Source organism: Aegilops tauschii, chromosome 3 (genome assembly GCF_002575655.3).
Source record: "Aegilops tauschii subsp. strangulata cultivar AL8/78 chromosome 3, Aet v6.0, whole genome shotgun sequence".
In the NCBI taxonomy this organism is placed as follows: Eukaryota; Viridiplantae; Streptophyta; class Magnoliopsida; order Poales; family Poaceae; genus Aegilops; species Aegilops tauschii.
The window spans coordinates 380,135,931-380,153,811 of record NC_053037.3 but is presented as its reverse complement, the minus strand read 5'-3'; the positions used below and the strand labels follow the sequence as shown (position 1 = coordinate 380,153,811).

Sequence of the window (17,881 nt, the reverse complement as noted above, 5' to 3'; positions counted from 1 at the left end):
TGGATTCTTCCATGTGTACTATCTAGAAGATTCTATGGTTGGGCTAAAGTCATATGGACATTTTTAAAGCACACTTCTACTTTATTCTAGACTCTTTTTTGGCTATCTCAAAGCTAATGTTCTATCTATAAAGATAAATATGATTTATGAAGGTACATAGACTTGAATATGAAGTAAAATGAATGATAGTTTCGATAGAAAAAGAAGCTAGGAGAGTCTGTGATATGTCACTGTAAAATATATTGTGCATGTTTTATCTAGGTATCCTTTTTGGCAAGTTATGCCGGCAAATGAAATTGAGTGTGTTTTATCTAGGTATCCTTTTTGGCAAGTTATGCCGGCAAATGAAATTGAGTGTGTTTTATCTAGGTATCTTTTTTGGCTATCTCAAAGCTAATGTTCTATCTGTAAAGATAAATATGATTTATGAAGGTACATAGATTTGAATACGAAGTAAAATGAATGATAGTTTCGATAGAAAAAGAAGCTAGGAGAGTCTGCGTATGGAAGAGTCTAGAATAAAGTAGATGCGTGCTTTAAATTTTATGCAAAATGTCCATATGACTTTAGGCCAACCATAGAATCTTCTAGATAGTACACATGGAAGAATCCAATGAAGTAATGAGAAGATCCAACGGTCAACAACACTCGGATTTGCCACGTCTCCACCGTTAGATCGGCTTTATCCAACGGTTGTTATTCAAAGTTATCCGCACACTATATAGAGGTATATACGAGTATCGATACTCCAGTTCAATTGCAATCCCTTTACTGAAAAGCCTATCTTTGATCCAAGACATTATATACCTGTGATATTAGCGAGTATAAATAAAGCTACAGGTACTTCTAAAGAAATACACGTATGAATTTAGGTGTCAGATGCAACGCAGGTACATTGAAACTGCATTCGCTGTCATTCCAATTTCTCTGCACTTGTAGCGCAAAGCTGATAAATACTGATCTAAACGATCTATTTCTTTACAGAGGGAGTACATATTAATGGAACTCACTCCAGTCCATATTCATATACATTGGGCAGGTACACACATGGATGACTTGGAAGCAACAAGAAAACTAGCTATGCCTGGTATTTATGTACATCAATTTCATATTGTTGTGATTGGTCAACATGCGGCTACAATCAACGATCCAGCTTCTGAGGTCAGTGATTCCGTCTGCATTTAAACATCACATCAACCCTTCTTGTTTGGAGACTGCGCCAAGTACAAAGATGCAGATGGCGGCGCGAAACTTGTATTGCCGATAAACCAGTAGAGAACCCACTTCAGGTTGCAAAGCATATATTTTAGAGCCTTTGTCCAGTTCTCCAGTTTATTAAAACTTAAGAAGATTGTGTAGCTCCCTACTTTGTCACCATCAATCCTGGGAAATGAAGAGATCAAATTAATGGTGCATATTTAAGATATCTTTCAATCTTATATGGTTATATTCACCCCATAAGTGATCCGGTAGTAGTCAAACTAATTTTCGTATGAACCAAAGAAAAAAAATACAATCACAGAAATCACTTGACCACATATAATAAAAATTTATATGTGGCCAGTAAAACCTAGATCATCAGTAAAATGCCATGAAATTCAGAAATAGTGCCAGAACCAATATAGCTGCAAGAATCCTTACTTGTAGGGGAGCTTCAATGACTTATCAGATGGAACATTGTTCTCTTTATCCAAACTTATGGCAAACTCGGAGAACTCTTGCAGGCAAGTGAGAAACCATGTCATGGCTTTGTCAAACCGGGTGCTCCAGAATAAATTTACAGGACCAAACCTGAACATCAACAATGCATCTTGTTTAACTTCCCAAGCACGATGAACATGCACTGCTCAACAAGAGAAAAAAACAAAAACAAAACGAACACCCGAAGCACACTGCCAGCAACTAGAAAGGATAGCAATGATCTTATAACTTCACTTTGATATACTCCCCACAGACCAACATAACAAATGCCTTAGAATAGTAAATGATAAATAAGTCTGTAAATCTGCAAAAGATGTTCAATCCAGCTATTTTACTACCATATACGTGAACAGGCTCAATAATATAACCATCATTATTCTATTCCATGAGGGAGACCAAGATATATCATCCTAGGTAAAAAGGGAGTACATTTGCAGGATAATGCTTACAGTTCATAGGTATTATTGTTGATGTCTGTTACTCTTGGGTAGCTTCCCATAGGGTGAATCTTGATTCGATATCTGCATATAAGCTCAGGAACTCACAGCAAAATCATCTCTTCTTGGAACAATTCTAGTGTACGTAAGAATTACTAAAACTTATCACTTAAGCAACTTAGCAATACAAGAATGGGCACTTGTTACCAGTAAATAGATGAAGATAAAAAAGGGCATGTGCGTCAAGGATACTGAAATTTCGGGAAGTACTGAGCCATGGTGTGTAACAGAAGAGCAGCCTGACCCCAAGCAGCATTTATCTCATCCCACTCAACCTACGGTCAAGGCAACAGAGGTTTGTGGCGTTAGTACATCAGATAAAATGTGTGTACTCCAAATACAGATTGAATAGATCAACAGAACACAAGTGAAGCACGCAGGACAGTGAAATGAATCAACAAGGGATCTGCATATCCAGTAAAAAAATAAAATTAAACCCTCGGAATCTGCATCTCTCTTTATTCTAAAACTGATTCCTATTGCAGGAGTGCCGCCTCCTTATTAAGCAAAATGACCTTTGAAATTATAAACGTTGGATCACTACCAGTTAGGCGAGTAACAAATGGATGCGTCCCTTGACTGAATGTCTGCATAGAACTTTTTCTGTACTACAAATAGGCATATATGAACTACAGATGCATCTGAATGAAAACTTATAGTAATCTAATGTATGGTTTGGTTCAATCCAGTGTGCACACAACGACGGTGCACTGCAGGTCCAGCATAATCTTGTACAACATAATTATCCAAAGTTGCAGTGTCAAAAGCCAGCAGCTCCATTTTAAGTTAACATTTTAGTAGCCACTGTAAATATCTATAAAATTGCCAGTGTCAGGTGCGTAGAGTTGATCACCCTCATCCACGAACACTATATGGATGTTACATTTGTACCAATTATACAAATGTATCTAACTAATTTCTTGATTGCCATCCTTCAAACACATAGATGTCATAATTGAAACAAGTAGCAGTAGCAATGCGCAGCACAGATTATAGCTTGTATAGTTACCTGTACATTAGGCAGACGACCGAGACGGAAATTGTTTATTGTTCCAATCACTCCATCGTGCGAAATATAGAATGCATCATTGAGAACATTTGTGCGCTTTAACAGTTCCAGGTGGACCTGTGAAACTTCTATCTTGGCCAAAACCGCATCTCTTTCTTCCTGAAAAGTGGAGTACGCAATATATTTTCAGCCATAACTTGGAGCATCAAGAGAAAATGCTAACAAGCAGCTCAAGACATTAAGAAAATGCATTTTGAGAAGACAAATCGTGATGCTTTAAAAGAAAGCATACAAAACATAACAATGCTGACTCAGTGTAGTAGACCATATTGGCTTGCTCAGTGACTAGAGGGTGGGTGCATGCCCAGCCCACCTGCTTTCGAGGTTTCGTCTTAACACGTGTGCTCACTGTTGTCTTCCCAATAAAAACGGCACTGGTGCTAGTGTCATTTGGATTTTTTATATATCGGCTTTTCAAAATATTTTTAGTTATGCCAACAAAATACAGGAGCATAAAATAGACTACATAACTGTTCACTGATCTGGAATAAGATGCATGGCTGATTTGAAACATCAGTTGAAAAATGCTGTTAATTGTGGTGCCAACCAGAATGTACTCCCTCCGTTCACTATTATAAGATGTTTTGGATATTTCAATATGGAACATACGGACTGAAATGAGTGAGCAAGCACACTAAAACATGTCTACATACATCCGATTTATAAAAAAGTTAGAACATCTTATAATAGTGATCAGAGGGAGTAGATCTCAGAATATGACAAAACAGTAAGTATACGAAATGATAAATCCCGAACGTTCGGATTTTAAGCATGGCAATTCGAACGTTTTTCATGGCATCTTTAGTTCTGGCAAACATGGCAATTTTCTGGCAAAAACACGAACTGGGACAAAGTTCCCATGTTTTAACAACTAAAGTTGCCACCTCGCGTCAACTAAAGTTACCATGAAAAAATGTTCAGATGACATGCTTAAAATCCGATCGTTCGGGATTTATCGGGGTCCTAAGTATATTCTTAATATGACAATGTGTGGCCTGTAATAGGCATATACCTGGTGAGATGTCAGCTGAAACTGGAAGCTGTTGAATTCATGCCAATACCTGAATACAAGTATGACACATTAGTTTTGTTTACAAAGTAGTTGAGCTTAACATAAGCCAACCGAAAATAATCAGATGGCCCAAAACCACTGTTTAATTGGAAAAGCAATACCATGCCTGTGCTCCACTAGTGGTATCTTTCGGTGCCAACCATATAGAAAACTACTTTCAGTTAACAGTATACTACCTAATAGAACAAAATCAATTTAATTTCGAACAGCCACATTTTGAAATGAGGAGTGGTTACTATACTAGAAACATTATAACGCTGTCCTTATGCCTTCACTAATCTTAATGCTTTTTTACTGTGACCGTATCACAGTTACTATACTCTAGAACAATGTCATGCTGTAGAAAAAATGATCAGGTGTATCGCCTCTAGTGCCAAGTATACATCCTCACACCCGAAAGTAAACGGAAATTAATTTGAGAATCTATCCTTCTACAAAAAGTTGTAAGACTAAAAATATGATGCCTGAACAGTGGCATAGTGAAGAAAACACCAACCGCTCTTCTAATTCTTCAAATTGTTTAGACTTTGTTTCAAGATCCTTCATCTCAGAGCTAACTTCTGAATATTGCTTTTCTGCTTCTTCAATAGCAGCTTTTAGTTTCTTTTCTTCTTCCTCTATCTGAAATGGCAAAATACACAGATGCAAAATAGAATTTGTAAAGTGTTACCTGAAAATATCTTACAAGAAACTAATGAATGTTGCCAGTTAGGAAAATAAAAAGTGTCGATTAAAATTTGAAGTTTTTAACACATAAGGAGTATCTTCTACAGTACACTGGCCAAAATCATGAATGGATACACTTCAATATATCTTTATATAGATAATTTATTACACTGTAGAATTGAAAATGAATACATTTTTATTGAAGGTACTGTTGCAGTGCCTACTTTGATCTATTAATAAAAATATTCCTTAGTCTTCCAGTATCTTCTTGTCCCAAGCTAAGCACTTCTCTTAACTAGATAGGATTTAAGTCTATGTACAGAAAAGTAGACATCAATTCAGCATAGCAAGCATAAATTGTTTCCTACTTCTCCATGTTGTAATTAGCTGTGTTTGGAAAGTACTCCCTCTGTATCAAAACATAAGACATTTTTTGACACTATCATAGTGTCAAAAGGCGTCTTATATTTTGATACGGATGGAGTACAATACAAGGTCAATTACATAACTCATACAAAAGTAAACCCAAAATCGAGCTAATAATACTATTTCATGTAATTTCTGTTATCTTAGGTAGCTGCTCAAGCAATATTATACACATGAATCATAAGAAAAATGTGTTTTCTTTTTTCACGAGACTGGTATACAATTTCATCTATTGCTATTTGATATGACAGGAGCAAGTAGCATGAAACTGGAGTTCACAGCTCTTAGAATTAAGAATCTCTTGCATGTAGGTCTGTAGGATAAAGGCATGCATCTAGGATAACAACTACACAATAAACCCTGCATCTTGTGACCTCATTCATTACCATCTAACATGTATATGTTATTATTGAATAGAGATCAACACCTTCTCTTTCTCCTTGAGGAAATCAGTTTCGCTAAGGATGTTGTAGGATTCCTGCTCCAAACGTTGAAGACATGCATCATAAGCTTTGATGTCAGTATTTACATCCTCAATCTCCTTGTCCATCTTATCAGAAAGCACCCTCATGCATTCCAGACAGAGTGGCTGCTCAACCTGCAATGCATTTCATATTCACACATGTGTTAGCACTGCTTTTTTTCTTTCTTCCTAAAAACCAAGACACTGATTAGTGTAGTGATGCAATGTACACAACATGCAGCAGCAAAAACAATGCAAATCTGATGAAAAGGAAGCAAATGCATATGCATGCATGTGGTCAGTATAGAGATATTTTAAACTATTTTAAAGCAACTTATTGCAACTGAGTTTGTCAAGCAGCAATCTCAAAATACCCGCATTAGTAAATACAAAAGCAAGTTGACTGCATAGCATGGAATGGTAAGAGCTGCATATACATGAACGCCACAGTGACACACTATAAATACCCAGAGTCTCTTTAATCCGCAGGATTTAAAAAGAAACAGGAATAGGAAAAACACAGAATTGCAATGCCATGTCCACTCTAATCCTATAAGATTGAATTTGTTCTATAGTTTGTCTGATCGCACTACAGGAAAAAAAACAAAGGATTCTTTCCAAGAGACTTGAGTGGATGAAAATTCTTTGAAATACAGTGCAAAGGAATCCATAAGAAAAGTTCCAATAGGATTCAGTTCTACAAATCAAACAACCCACACAGGAAAATATCCATAATAATTTTAATCCTCCAAGAATCCTATGAAAATCCTTTGAATGAAAGAGGCCCAATATGGAAACGTTTCAAGCAACTTATTTACCTGAGTTTGTGAACTAGCAATCTCAAATGCCCGCTTTAAGACAGTCACACTAGAGTGAAATCCAGAATTGTTGCCTGGTGAAGGGCTAGTAGAGTTAACATTTGGAGGCGACAGATGCGCGCCACCTCCTTCGGAGGTAGATGTCTTGTATATGGAAGCAGCGGCAGGTGGAAGCATTATATATGACCCCTCTATTGCTCTTGTTGATTGGTTAGGCTCAACATGCCGGGCTGCTGCACTAGGTGGCCGTGGGGGAATCCCGGGGCCTTGAGATCTGTTCTGCTTGGACAACACAACGTAAGAACTGTCCATCCTGCTCGCCCCCATAATGCTGCCCTGAACAGAGGATGCATGTATACCTGGTCCATTAATGGCATAAGAAGTAAGAACCATTACTACCGCAAAATAGAATCTTCGAGAAACTTACTTAGTAGTGTGCACAAAAAAATATTAACTTCAACTGCTTGAAAGAGCCGATGCATCAGTTTACAGAAAAACAAGCAAAGCAAATGCCAAACCTTATCTTATGCTAATATTAACGAAACAGCTTAGTTTTTTATCTGACTAGCAATTATATATAAGCAATTCCAGCAGGTAGCATCATGAAATGTAAATAAAGAAGAAAGGTAGCTAGTACTTCTTTTCACCTTAAATCACCACTATATGAATATTTTCTTTTACACGTGCAAGCATTCGCTGGTTTAATTTTTATGAATGCAACAATATTCCTTTTACACGTAGCAGAGTTATATTTCTCGTCTAATATCGAGTGCAAACAAGTCAAAAACTACCGTTCTCCAGGAACAGCTACCAACAATTCCATGAGAACCTATATGACACAGCAATACCCTTTTTTTGCTAGAGAGAACTGCACTTGTCACACATAATTCAGTTACGCCGAATTCTTCGCTCGCATAGAGCCAGCACTCCATCGATTGTTACCGCAAAGCAGCGCCAGATTAAAAGCTATGCAATCGCTACAGGCTCATAAAAGGAAAGGGGAACGAATCCAACGGGAGCAAAAGGGTACCGGAGTTGGCGTGAGCGGGCAACCTATCGGGGAATGACTCCACGCCGACGACGACGAGCGCCCGGTGGCATTCCTGGCACTTGAACCGCGGCAGCGACGGGTCCACTCCCCGGCCCTTCTCGCCGCCGGCAGCGGCTGCGGCAACCTTGGGCTTCATGTCGCAGCAGTAACTCGGGTTTAGCTCCGGGCGTTCTCGCGCTTGCGGGATTCCGGAGCTATGTGTGTGCAGGATTCCTCCGCCCTTCCAAGCTTAGGATTCCTGCTGAACCCCGGCGTGGGGGGATCGAATCGGAGGCGCGGTGAGTCCGACCTGGACTCCACACCAGGAGGGAGGGACGGGAGGAGTCGCGGACAGAATCGGGTGACTTCAACCGCACGCAGAAATGAGTTCGGAAGTCACCCTGACGTGGGGCGCCCACACCACGTGTTGGACCCACCTGTCGGTCGGTGTGGAGCGGTGTCTTCTCTCGACGCCGTGGTTTGTGCTGGTCTACGGGGACAGGCCGGGGAAGTAGGCCGAGAACGGCGGCGGGTGGCAGCGGCCTCGGAGCGGAGAGGAGCAGAGACAAGGCGGAGAAGGGAGAGGCGATGGAGGCCAGCTGGCGGTGGCGGTGGCGGCGTCGGAGGGTAAGGGGATCTGGGCTTGGAGGTCTCCGCGTCGGCCAATTCCTTTGCTTGTGGGCAGACCGACGTGTGGAATAATCGGGGAGGCACGCGGACGGACGGATAGGCTCCCGGACGCGAGATCGGACGGTGTAGGCTGATCCTAGGCGCTTCATAGTCAAAGGTCTAGCCCCCTCGTTCTCTCTCTCTTTTACCCTTCCCTTCAACGACCTCCGCCAGAGGCCAGAGGTAGGACGCTAGGGTTTCGCCGACCACCACCGTCTACCGCGCGCCATGGCCGAGGCCTCCCGGTACCAGATCCTGGTGCGGCTCCTCGACGGCCGCACCCACTGCCTCCGGTTCCCGACGCCCACCGTCTCCGGCGCGGCGCTCCTCGACGCCGTGTCCGCGCTCTCCCGCGTCCCCGCCGCCTCCCTCCGCCTCGTCACCGGCCGCCTCGACGTCTCGCCTTCCTCCGTCCTCGCGTCCTTCCCCGACGGGCAATTCCCCTCCGCGTCCGCGCTCCTACGCCTCCGCGGCGGCAAGGGCGGGTTCGGCTCCCTCCTCCGTGGGGCCGCCTCCAAGGCCGGCCAGAAGAAGACCAGCAACTTCGACGCCTGCCGCGACATAAACGGCCGCCGGCTCCGCCACGTCAACGCCGAGCGCCGCCTCGAGGAGTGGAGGGCCGAGGCCGCGGATCGCCAGCTCGAGAAGCTTGCCGAGGACTTCCTCAAGAAGAAGGCCAAAGAGTCAGGCCGCGGCGGCGCCCGAGCTGCCGAGGTCGACAAGTACCTTGAGAAGTACCGCAAGGATGCCGAGAGCTGCGTCAATGCCGTGGAGGAGTCGGTCCGTGCCTCCCTTGGGAAGAGGAAGGCTGTCCCCAAGCCACGTGATGCAAAGAAGCTTAAAATTTGGTGAGTGCTAAAACAACAACTTTTCTGTTTTGGTGTATACCCGACTGTAAACCAATTATATTGCCATAAATTTGTTAAAAACTGGTGCATATTGTTTCAACCATAGTTCATTATGTGAATTAGTAGCTTATTTCATAAATGTATTTGTTTTCCTCTGGAATTTTAGTGTTTCATTTTGTTGAGAAGTTTGCCAAGTTAATATAATCAGTAGCTTGTCTGTACAATTGAGTATGGATGCCAAGGATAAGTCTGGACTGTGCTTTTTACATGCTTGAGATCCTGTCTAATAGTTTTTTTAGCTTAAATCGTAACCACAAATACGGTATTGCTCTGTATTCGATTTTATGTGACAAACATGATTTATTGGTGGTGTATTATAATTTTATGTTCTATTTGTGCTGAAATGTATATAGTAGTTGCTCTCGTAAGTGGCTAATTTCAGTCAGTCGAGGGATGAGAGGCTATAAAGGTTTCTCTGTTGCAAATGTGCATCTTGTTTTCAGTTAGCTAATATAATCAAGCATGTTATACTGAAGAGCTGGACTGTATGTGTTATTCTATTACGGTGCTAACTGCCTGATTGAATGAACTTGTTTTAGGATGGGCAAGAAGAAAGTAGCAGATGATGAGAGTGACAGTGACAGTGACAGTGATGTGGATGATAATGAGGGTGCAGATGCAAAACCCATAGCTCTTGATCATGGGAATTACTCAAATGAATCTGACAAAAGTGAGGAGGAGAAGGTTGATCTGGCTTCAGTTTCTGGGTCACATTCAGAAGGAGAGTCCTCAGGTGAGAAGTCCCAGAGCAGTGATTCAGAGAAAAATGGAAATGCTCTTCAGGAATCCATGGAAGTAAAGATTAGATCAGGATGTGATTTTGAGTCGGGGGGTAGTTTGGAGTGTGAGGGGGGAATGGCAGTTCAGCCTGCTCCTGAGAACACTTCTGCAAATGGAACTTCTGAGAATGGTAAGAGTGCTCTTTCAGAACAAGTTCTGAAATCAGATGCTCCTGAGAACACTTCTGAAAATGGAACTTCTGAGAATGGTAAGAGTGCTCTTTCAGAAGAAGTTCTGAAATCAGATGATAAAACAGATGTGGATAACACCGGTTCAGCTACATCATCACTCCTTAATGACCCTGTGGTGCCTCCAGTAGAAGAATCTGCTGATGTAAATAACAAGCCACTTCTTTCAGAGGAGCCTGTGGACCTGGCAACATTCAGTTCAGCAGCAGAATTGGAGGTATGTTGTGTTTTTAACCCCTCCGGGTACATATTTATCACCACAGTTACATAATAACACTGTGCCAGACATGTTGATAGTGATAGGTAGGAGTAGTAGTGATTTTGTCATAAATAAAAGCATAATTTGTACACACATGTCATACTATCACAATGACAGCACAAGTTACTTAAACCAGAGTTTTAAAGATCAAATTACTTTCAGCCCATCTAAATAGCATTCATGGTTCTAGTCACAATAGTTAGTTTTCTGATACTTAACAAGTTTAATGTTACCCTCCGAAACACTAGCTCATCCTATTCTATGCCCAATTTATCTTTACATGAGGTGCTGATGGGAATTGTGAAATTTTGTATGCATAGAATCAGCTGGTGCAGAAGCTCATATATATTATTTGTACTCCACCTGCATAATTAGCTCGTGTAGAACTTCCATTGTCGTTCAGTGGACTCAACCTGTGATAACAGCTGACTTATAATCATCGAGGTACTATAGCCGGTGTACTGTAGTTATGGGCCCTTAGGACAGCAGGAGTTGCCGCCTCCCTCTTGTCTACGCCAGTATTGATGTATTTGTTTGACTAGAAAATTTTCTTACTCCCTCCGATCCATATTAATTGTTGCTGGTTTACAAAGTTGTACTAAACCAGCGACAATTAATATGGATCGGAGGGAGTACTAGAAATTTTGACCTGGCAATTCTAACAAATGATCAGAATAGTTTTACTTCTCTTTAGATTGGATTTTAATCCCTGGGAGTCTTTGGTGACAAGTTGGGTCATCTCTATTGTCTATGCATTGCATAACTTACAACTTCAAGCAATAATATGTCTTTCTACCATCAAAATTCTTCTCCCCTATCTATGTTTGGAAGTCTTAGGTGACAAGTTGAATCATCTCTATAGTATAGTCTGCGTTTTGCATAGCTTAGGAGATGAAGAACTAAGAAATAATCAGTCTTTCTATCATCAAAATTCTTCTCTCTCATCTATAGTCTATTTCTCCCTATTCTAGTATCTTGTTCTCGTATCCTTCATGCTGTGGGCCACCCCTGCCCTCATCATTTAACAAGTTATGAACTGTGGTTCATGACAAGACATCCAGCTCCAGACTACTTTGGTCTGAGCTTTTTGTTCTAATGGCCTCCTTATGTTCAGTACGCCCTTTGTTCCAAATTTCCTTAAGTTCTAGCTTGTCCTAAGTCAAACTTCTTTAAGATTGATTAAGTCTATAGAAAAAATATACCAACATCTCAACAGCACCAAATTAGTTTTTCATTAAATTCATCATAAAATACATTTCCTTTATATGTTTGATTGATGTTGCACATCTTAGCGCATTTTTCTATAGACTTGGTCAAATATAGAGAAGTTTGAGTTAAGACAAAACTAGAAATTCAAATAATTTGGAACAGAGGGAGTATGTAAAATCTATTTGCCATCTTCTGTTCAATCTCATTTTTGTCTAGATCTTTGATTGTTTTTACACACTTCGCTGTAGAACTCATTATATGTTTTGAAGTTTGAAGTATCTCTGACATATCATGTTGCACTCATTATATGTTTTGAAGTTTTAAGTATCTCTGACATATCATGTTACACTCATTATATGTTCTGAAGTTTGAGTATCTCTGACATATCATGTTGCTCATAAACTCTGTTGTCATCCAGGCACTTGGCATGGAGAAGCTAAAGCTGGAGCTCCAGACTCATGGACTAAAATGTGGTGGCACTTTAAAAGAGCGCGCGGCCAGACTGTTCCTTCTGAAAACAACCCCACTGGATAAACTACCAAAGAAGCTGCTTGCGAAACCCAACTCTGGAGGGAAGTGAGATATAGTAGCAAATAACGATTACTATCCCAAGAAAACAATTACGAATGTCAAGTTCATCTGGAATACTGTACTTGTTGTAATGTGATAAGAAATCTTTCGCTTGGCATTGGAAATTAACGAGATCTCTGTATGTAGTATGTCGTTCCTTGCTGCTGCTTGATTTTTCATTTTATTATCGCTGGAGGTGCCTCGGCCTCAAGTGCTAAGTTTGTACATTAACATATTGTGAGGCTTATTTTTCTTGTAATCTCTGACGCCATCATCAGATTATCAGAACTTAATCTCTGCAAAGACATAATACAAGATGAGCTGCCGCTTCCATGGAGTTGAACCTATCTATTGTTGTGATTTTCACTGTTCTAATGTTGGCTCCTGTAGACGCAATGAGATGATACACCATGCATTGCTGTGTGATTTTGGTTGCAATATACTTCATCGATTTATATTATATTTGTATGAAACATGAATATTTGAATCAATAATATGAGAACTGAAACTAAAAATACTTTTGATTTATTATATTTGATTATTGCATAGTTGTAAAATATTTATCGGTACAAGTAGCATAGTAGAACGAAAACGGCTGAGCTTTTTACATGTATATATGTTAATGGGCATTGCAACAACCTCTATTTACTTATAGACTTTGATTTGATGAATACGTCGTAGACTTGGCACAAGATTTTGCTTGGCAGTCGCTGTTCTAAATTTCTCCTAGACGAAATCAAGTGAACTGCTCCTATGGTTACTCATCAAGACGTGGGCAGCGGTCATGTGCCCATGTCTCGGTTGCGCTTTTGCTTTCTCTCTTTACCATGTTCGATTCGAAACGGTCTCGGATAGGCCTCACGTTGCCTTCTTAACTCGAGCACGATAACTTTGAGCCGGTCTGCAACGGCGACGGTCCGATAGCGGCTTCAGGTCATGGAGGCAAGAATCTCTTCACTCAGGTCCGGTGGTGACAGAATTTTATCAAGTGGCCAAAGGCCCCTCAACCTCTGGCATTCACGGAATCCCGCCATTGGATCACTCGGAAGTCCAGAACACAATCATTCTACGTGACCAAGTTCAGGCGTGTGGTGGAAATTTCAGAGGTAAAAGTCGCTTGCATCGCCGATTGGTGGAGGTTAAAGCGAAGGGAGAAAAATGCGGGAAGATCGCGTGCGACCGCCGGGCGGCGCTCGATTCCACAGATCGTGGTGCACTGCACCGGACGGTGACGCGTGCACCGTGCCGTCACGGCGCGCCATGCCTCTGGACCGAACGATGCACGGACATGCCGCGAGTGGCGCGGCGACCACATCGCCGCTGCAGAATTGGCCGCATTCGGGTCGCCGTGTTGCTTTCCTTCCGCTCGGGTGGCACTAGCTCAGTGGCTGGGTGACCGGGTCGCCTGCTTGCCCTCTTCCTGTTACAAAGGCGGCCGCCGCACGGCCGAGAATGCATGGGCGTTCTTATCGCGATGGTGCGAGCTTTGGGGCGAAGCTAACGGGGCGATATGGGCTTGAATTGATCGTGTTTGTGTTTTGATTTGTCTGTCATACTTGTACCCTTTTGTTTACTTGTGTAGAAGTGCATGCTCTAGCCAATGCAACCAAAAGACCCATTTGATGAAAAAGACTAGGCAGCACATTATACGTCGACAACTTGCATGAAAGGGGCCGGGGTCGTAGCTTATGGAGTATTTTTTCAGTCATCATTCATATTTTTTCAATCATCACTCATAGTATTTGGTACTTGCCATGCGTGCCACCTCTTGCAACTACGTTACCTGAACAAAGTACATGGGCAAGTGGCGAGTGACCAGCGGTTAAGGCACTGTCTACGTACTAAAACTCGTAAACTACGGACACATCCACCAGTGGCTACTGCGGAGGACTAGGTCGACATGCATATACGCGGAGCTAGCTCTCCTGTATCGCGGCGAGCCTCGGCTTCCGCACCGCCCCGCACGTTGCCGGGCTCCTCCCGCCGCCGCCGTCCCCCGCCCTGAGCTGGCCCGTGAGCTCGGCGATCCTCGCCTTGCGCTCCCTCGCGCTCTGCTCCTCCAGCCGCGCGATCAGCTTCTCCGCTTCCTTCCTCGTCACCACCACCTTCACCGTCATCACCACGGTGGATCCGTGGCCGCCGCCTCCCACCTGCTGATCCTCGGCCCCGCGTCGACCCCCGGCGGCCCGCGCTACCTTCCCGCCATGCCTGCGTGCCGCCGAGAACACACGTCCCGATGGTACGGCCGGCGTCGCCCCGGAGCGCGAGTCCCCGGCCGCCGTGGCTTTGGGCGTGGCCTCGTGGCGCATGCTGCGCGGCACGGCGTTGCCCATGTGTACGCTAGCTCCGTGAACGTATGTACAGTACGTAGCAGCGCGCGGAGTGACCGCCGGTTGGTTTGCTCGAGTGATAGGATGCGCGGTGCCTTGCGCGCGCGGCGATTTATAGCGTGCAGCGCGTGCGTGGCGAAGAGCTAGTGAAGGAGGAGGACTCGTTCAAAGGGCGTAAAAATGACGTGCGCGTGCGGTGGACTGACTGGAGAGTGGAGCGTGTAGACCGGGGAAGGGCCCCCGCGGTGGACGCACGCAGCACGCGAGCGGGCTCCTTCCGGAGCTTCCTCTGGGCGTGAACTGATACGATCCTCTTGTTTCCTTTCCATGAGACTTTGGGTGTCAATAGTGACACCCAATACATTCGTCCTTTTTTTTTAGGGAAAAGAGCTTTCATTAATCAAACTGGGTGATTACAATCAGATATTACAATGCTAGCTATCTCAACAGGTGTGTTACGAAGCCAACATGCAGTCCGTTGTTGCAAACGACCAATTCTTGCAAGGGTGTGGCTGGCCGCATTTGCATGTCGACTAATTTTAGCTAGACTTATGTTCCTTTCGTGAGTCAACATCCTTCTGATCTCACTAATATGATGTGTATACCTGGATTTATCGATGCCACTTGCACGGATCATCTGCAACATTTCATCGCAGTCTGTCTCCACAATCGATGGAAGCTCCGTCCAATGAAGAGCAAGTTGCAAGCCTTCCTGCATTGCTGCCAACTCAGCTTCAAGGGCGTCGCTGCAGAAGAACAACACACGGGTTGCAGCAAAGATGACTGCCCCCTCCTGATCACGTAGAATCATGCCGGCCCCGGCCGTACCATCGTCCTTGACAAAGGCCCCTCAACATTCAGCTCCGCGTGTCCACTAGCAGGGGCTTCCCACCGTGGCTTTGCTATGATTTCATGTGATTCTAAAAGTTTGTGCCCAGAAAGATCAAGAACCTGTTTGCCTTTCACCAAGTCTACTTTTGGATATTGCTTGATTGCGATGAAAGAATTAATATAGCTGGTCAAGAACCGGCGCGACGCTTCAATCGGAACTGGAGGCTTATGGTATGTAATCTCATTCCGCGCGTATCAAATCCTCCACATAATCATCAATGAGGCGAGCTTCTGTGTCTCCGTAAGTTTTCCAAGCAGACGAAATATCCAATCTGGTTCGGCGTCACGTAGCATTTTCTGTGTAGGGAGTTCCCAAGTTTCACGCATAGCTTGCGAAAGGGCTACAGCATGGGGGCATCGAATAAGGGCATGGTGCGTATTCTCCTCCTCCATACCACACAACGTACATGTGTTGTCCTCTTCCATGTGATGATACTTCTTAGTGGCCTGTGTAGCAAGAGAGTCCCTCGTGGCTTTCCAAGCAAATATACGGACCTTTGCAGGAGCATTGTTTTTCCATATCAGATCCCACACAGGTCTTCTACCATCAGGTCTAGCGCTGCATGCTGCACCATGCGTATACATCTGTTCCTGTAGTCCAAGGTAGTATGCACTTTGGACAGAGAAGCATCCTCTCTTATCTAGGTGCCAAGCTATAAAATCAGACTCCAGTCTATTAGACGCCCTGATCTGCAAAATGCAATCTATGTCTGGCTGAAGGAAGTACTCATGCACAAGATTTCTGTTCCATGTTCCGTCAGAGTTGAGGAGCTCCGCAACCCACTTAAGCCGGCACCGTCGCTTTGGAGTAATAGGCATGCGCGATTGATCCTGAGGTATCCAGGGATCCCTCCATATGCGCACCTTCGAACCATCACCAATACGCCAAATAACTCCCGTTTTTAGTAGTTCCAGCCCATACTCGATAGCTTGCCACGATGAGGACGCATTGCCCATAAATACAATATCAACCAGGAAGCCATTTGGGTAGTACTTTGCTTTCAGTACCTGAGCACATAAGCTTTGTGGATTCTCAATCAGTCTCCAGGCCTGCTTGGCAAGCAAGGCTTGGTTGAAGAGTTTCATATCTCGGAACCCCATGCCACCATAAGATTTGGGGCGAAGCATGATGTCCCAAGCCACCCAGTGTGTACGCTGCTGTCCTTGGCTCGCACCCCACCAGAAATCACGGATCATCTTGGTGAGGTCCTCGCACAGACTATCAGGTAGCTTAAACACCCCCATGAGAAAAGTCGGAAGAGCCTGAGCCACCGCTTTAATCAGCACCTCCTTCCTACCAGAAGAGGAATCCCCCCAAAGCACAATTCTCTTGAGCATCTTTGCTTGTATATCTTGGAATTTTCCACGATGCATACGCCCCTCCGGTGTCGGAAGGCCAAGGTATTTTGGTTCAAACCCAGCTTGTGACACTTGCAAAACAGACTTAACCTCCTCCTGGGTCAACCGGGCATGATTTGCCAAACACGAGCGAACATTTGTCAAAATTTACCAATTGACCCGTACCTTGCGCGTATGCATTGATTACCTGTTGCATTCTCCTGGCTTGGCTAGCGTCTGCTTTAATACGTTCGTCCTTGACCGACTTCGGCCATCTCTACTCTTATAAAAAACAGAGTTGGTGATGATGGTGTGCCTGCCATCCTACAATATATGCCGTCCGATTTATATCTGGCGGATAGGAAGGAAATTATGGCAATTTTGCAAAAAGATACCCACACCCCTCTTCACATTTGCAAATAAGGCCTTCCCTCATTCATCCTTTTCTCCCACAAGATAAACTACTCATACAAATCCATCTTATGTTCCGTGCAACGCATGGGCATCTTGCTAGTATAAGCTAAGTTGCTGATCCATCGAGGACGTGATTCCTAGGACCCATTTCACCTGCGATACCAAGGTGGGCATCGTGTTCATTCTTGACCGTGGATCAACCATCGAGTGGAGATTTATTTTTTCTTTCTAGAATGCACCATATATAGACATAAAGAGGTGTATCCTATGAATAAGAAGGCGTCGGTGGCGTCCTCGTCAATCTAAGATGATGTGTCGGTTCAGTGTCTTGGAGGTGTTCATAGGGAATATGCATGCGTGCGTTTATAGGAATGAGTGTATGTGCATATGTATGAGCGTCTGCATCTATACTGTATTCAAGAATAAGAAGGCAAACAAACGAGGTGGCTGCTAGGCGTCATCTGGCTCATCTTTGGGGAAATATCAACCGCCTAGCCACCCATCCGATCTGGAGCTCGTGGTCCTTCGATCCACAACAATGTGCACATCTTCCTCCCCTCTTGTCTCGTATCTATCTCTCCCC

General features: G+C 43.6%; 3 protein-coding genes across 3 annotated transcripts; 1 reads left to right on the top strand and 2 right to left on the bottom strand.

Annotated features, from left to right (window-relative positions):
• Positions 1 to 891: 891 nt before the first annotated feature.
• Positions 892 to 8,046, bottom strand: LOC109760499 (beclin-1-like protein). The gene is made up of 10 exons (XM_020319307.4): positions 7,743 to 8,046; positions 6,713 to 7,071; positions 5,859 to 6,029; positions 4,836 to 4,960; positions 4,280 to 4,328; positions 3,208 to 3,366; positions 2,391 to 2,473; positions 2,151 to 2,222; positions 1,642 to 1,791; positions 892 to 1,383 (listed from the first exon to the last, which is right to left on the bottom strand). Exons 1-10 carry the CDS (start codon positions 7,897 to 7,899, stop codon positions 1,194 to 1,196), a joined length of 1,515 nt encoding a protein of 504 aa, XP_020174896.1. The 5' UTR covers positions 7,900 to 8,046; the 3' UTR covers positions 892 to 1,193.
• A 377-nt stretch (positions 8,047 to 8,423) lies between these two features.
• LOC109760501 (uncharacterized) lies at positions 8,424 to 12,672 on the top strand. The gene is made up of 3 exons (XM_020319308.4): positions 8,424 to 9,259; positions 9,859 to 10,504; positions 12,174 to 12,672. Exons 1-3 carry the CDS (start codon positions 8,640 to 8,642, stop codon positions 12,333 to 12,335), a joined length of 1,428 nt encoding a protein of 475 aa, XP_020174897.1. The 5' UTR covers positions 8,424 to 8,639; the 3' UTR covers positions 12,336 to 12,672.
• Positions 12,673 to 14,009: 1,337 nt separating this feature from the next.
• LOC109760502 (uncharacterized) lies at positions 14,010 to 14,726 on the bottom strand. The gene has a single exon (XM_020319309.4). The coding sequence runs from the start codon at positions 14,656 to 14,658 to the stop codon at positions 14,242 to 14,244; it is 417 nt and encodes a 138-aa protein (XP_020174898.1). The 5' UTR covers positions 14,659 to 14,726; the 3' UTR covers positions 14,010 to 14,241.
• Positions 14,727 to 17,881: the final 3,155 nt, after the last annotated feature.

What these genes read in the sequence shown, in the direction of transcription:
- LOC109760499 (XM_020319307.4), bottom strand. Translation starts at nt 7,899, where the DNA reads ATGAAGCCCAAGGTTGCCGCAGCCGCTGCCGGCGGCGAGAAGGGCCGG. An exon ending in GCCCGCTCACGCCAACTCCG is followed by an intron (nt 7,072 to 7,742) that starts GTACCCTTTTGC and finishes TTAATGGACCAG; the next exon opens with GTATACATGCATCCTCTGTT. An exon ending in AACAATAATACCTATGAACT is followed by an intron (nt 1,792 to 2,150) that starts GTAAGCATTATC and finishes GTTGATGTTCAG; the next exon opens with GTTTGGTCCTGTAAATTTAT.
- LOC109760501 (XM_020319308.4), top strand. Translation starts at nt 8,640, where the DNA reads ATGGCCGAGGCCTCCCGGTACCAGATCCTGGTGCGGCTCCTCGACGGC. An exon ending in GCAAAGAAGCTTAAAATTTG is followed by an intron (nt 9,260 to 9,858) that starts GTGAGTGCTAAA and finishes AACTTGTTTTAG; the next exon opens with GATGGGCAAGAAGAAAGTAG. An exon ending in GTTCAGCAGCAGAATTGGAG is followed by an intron (nt 10,505 to 12,173) that starts GTATGTTGTGTT and finishes GTTGTCATCCAG; the next exon opens with GCACTTGGCATGGAGAAGCT.
- LOC109760502 (XM_020319309.4), bottom strand. Translation starts at nt 14,658, where the DNA reads ATGGGCAACGCCGTGCCGCGCAGCATGCGCCACGAGGCCACGCCCAAA.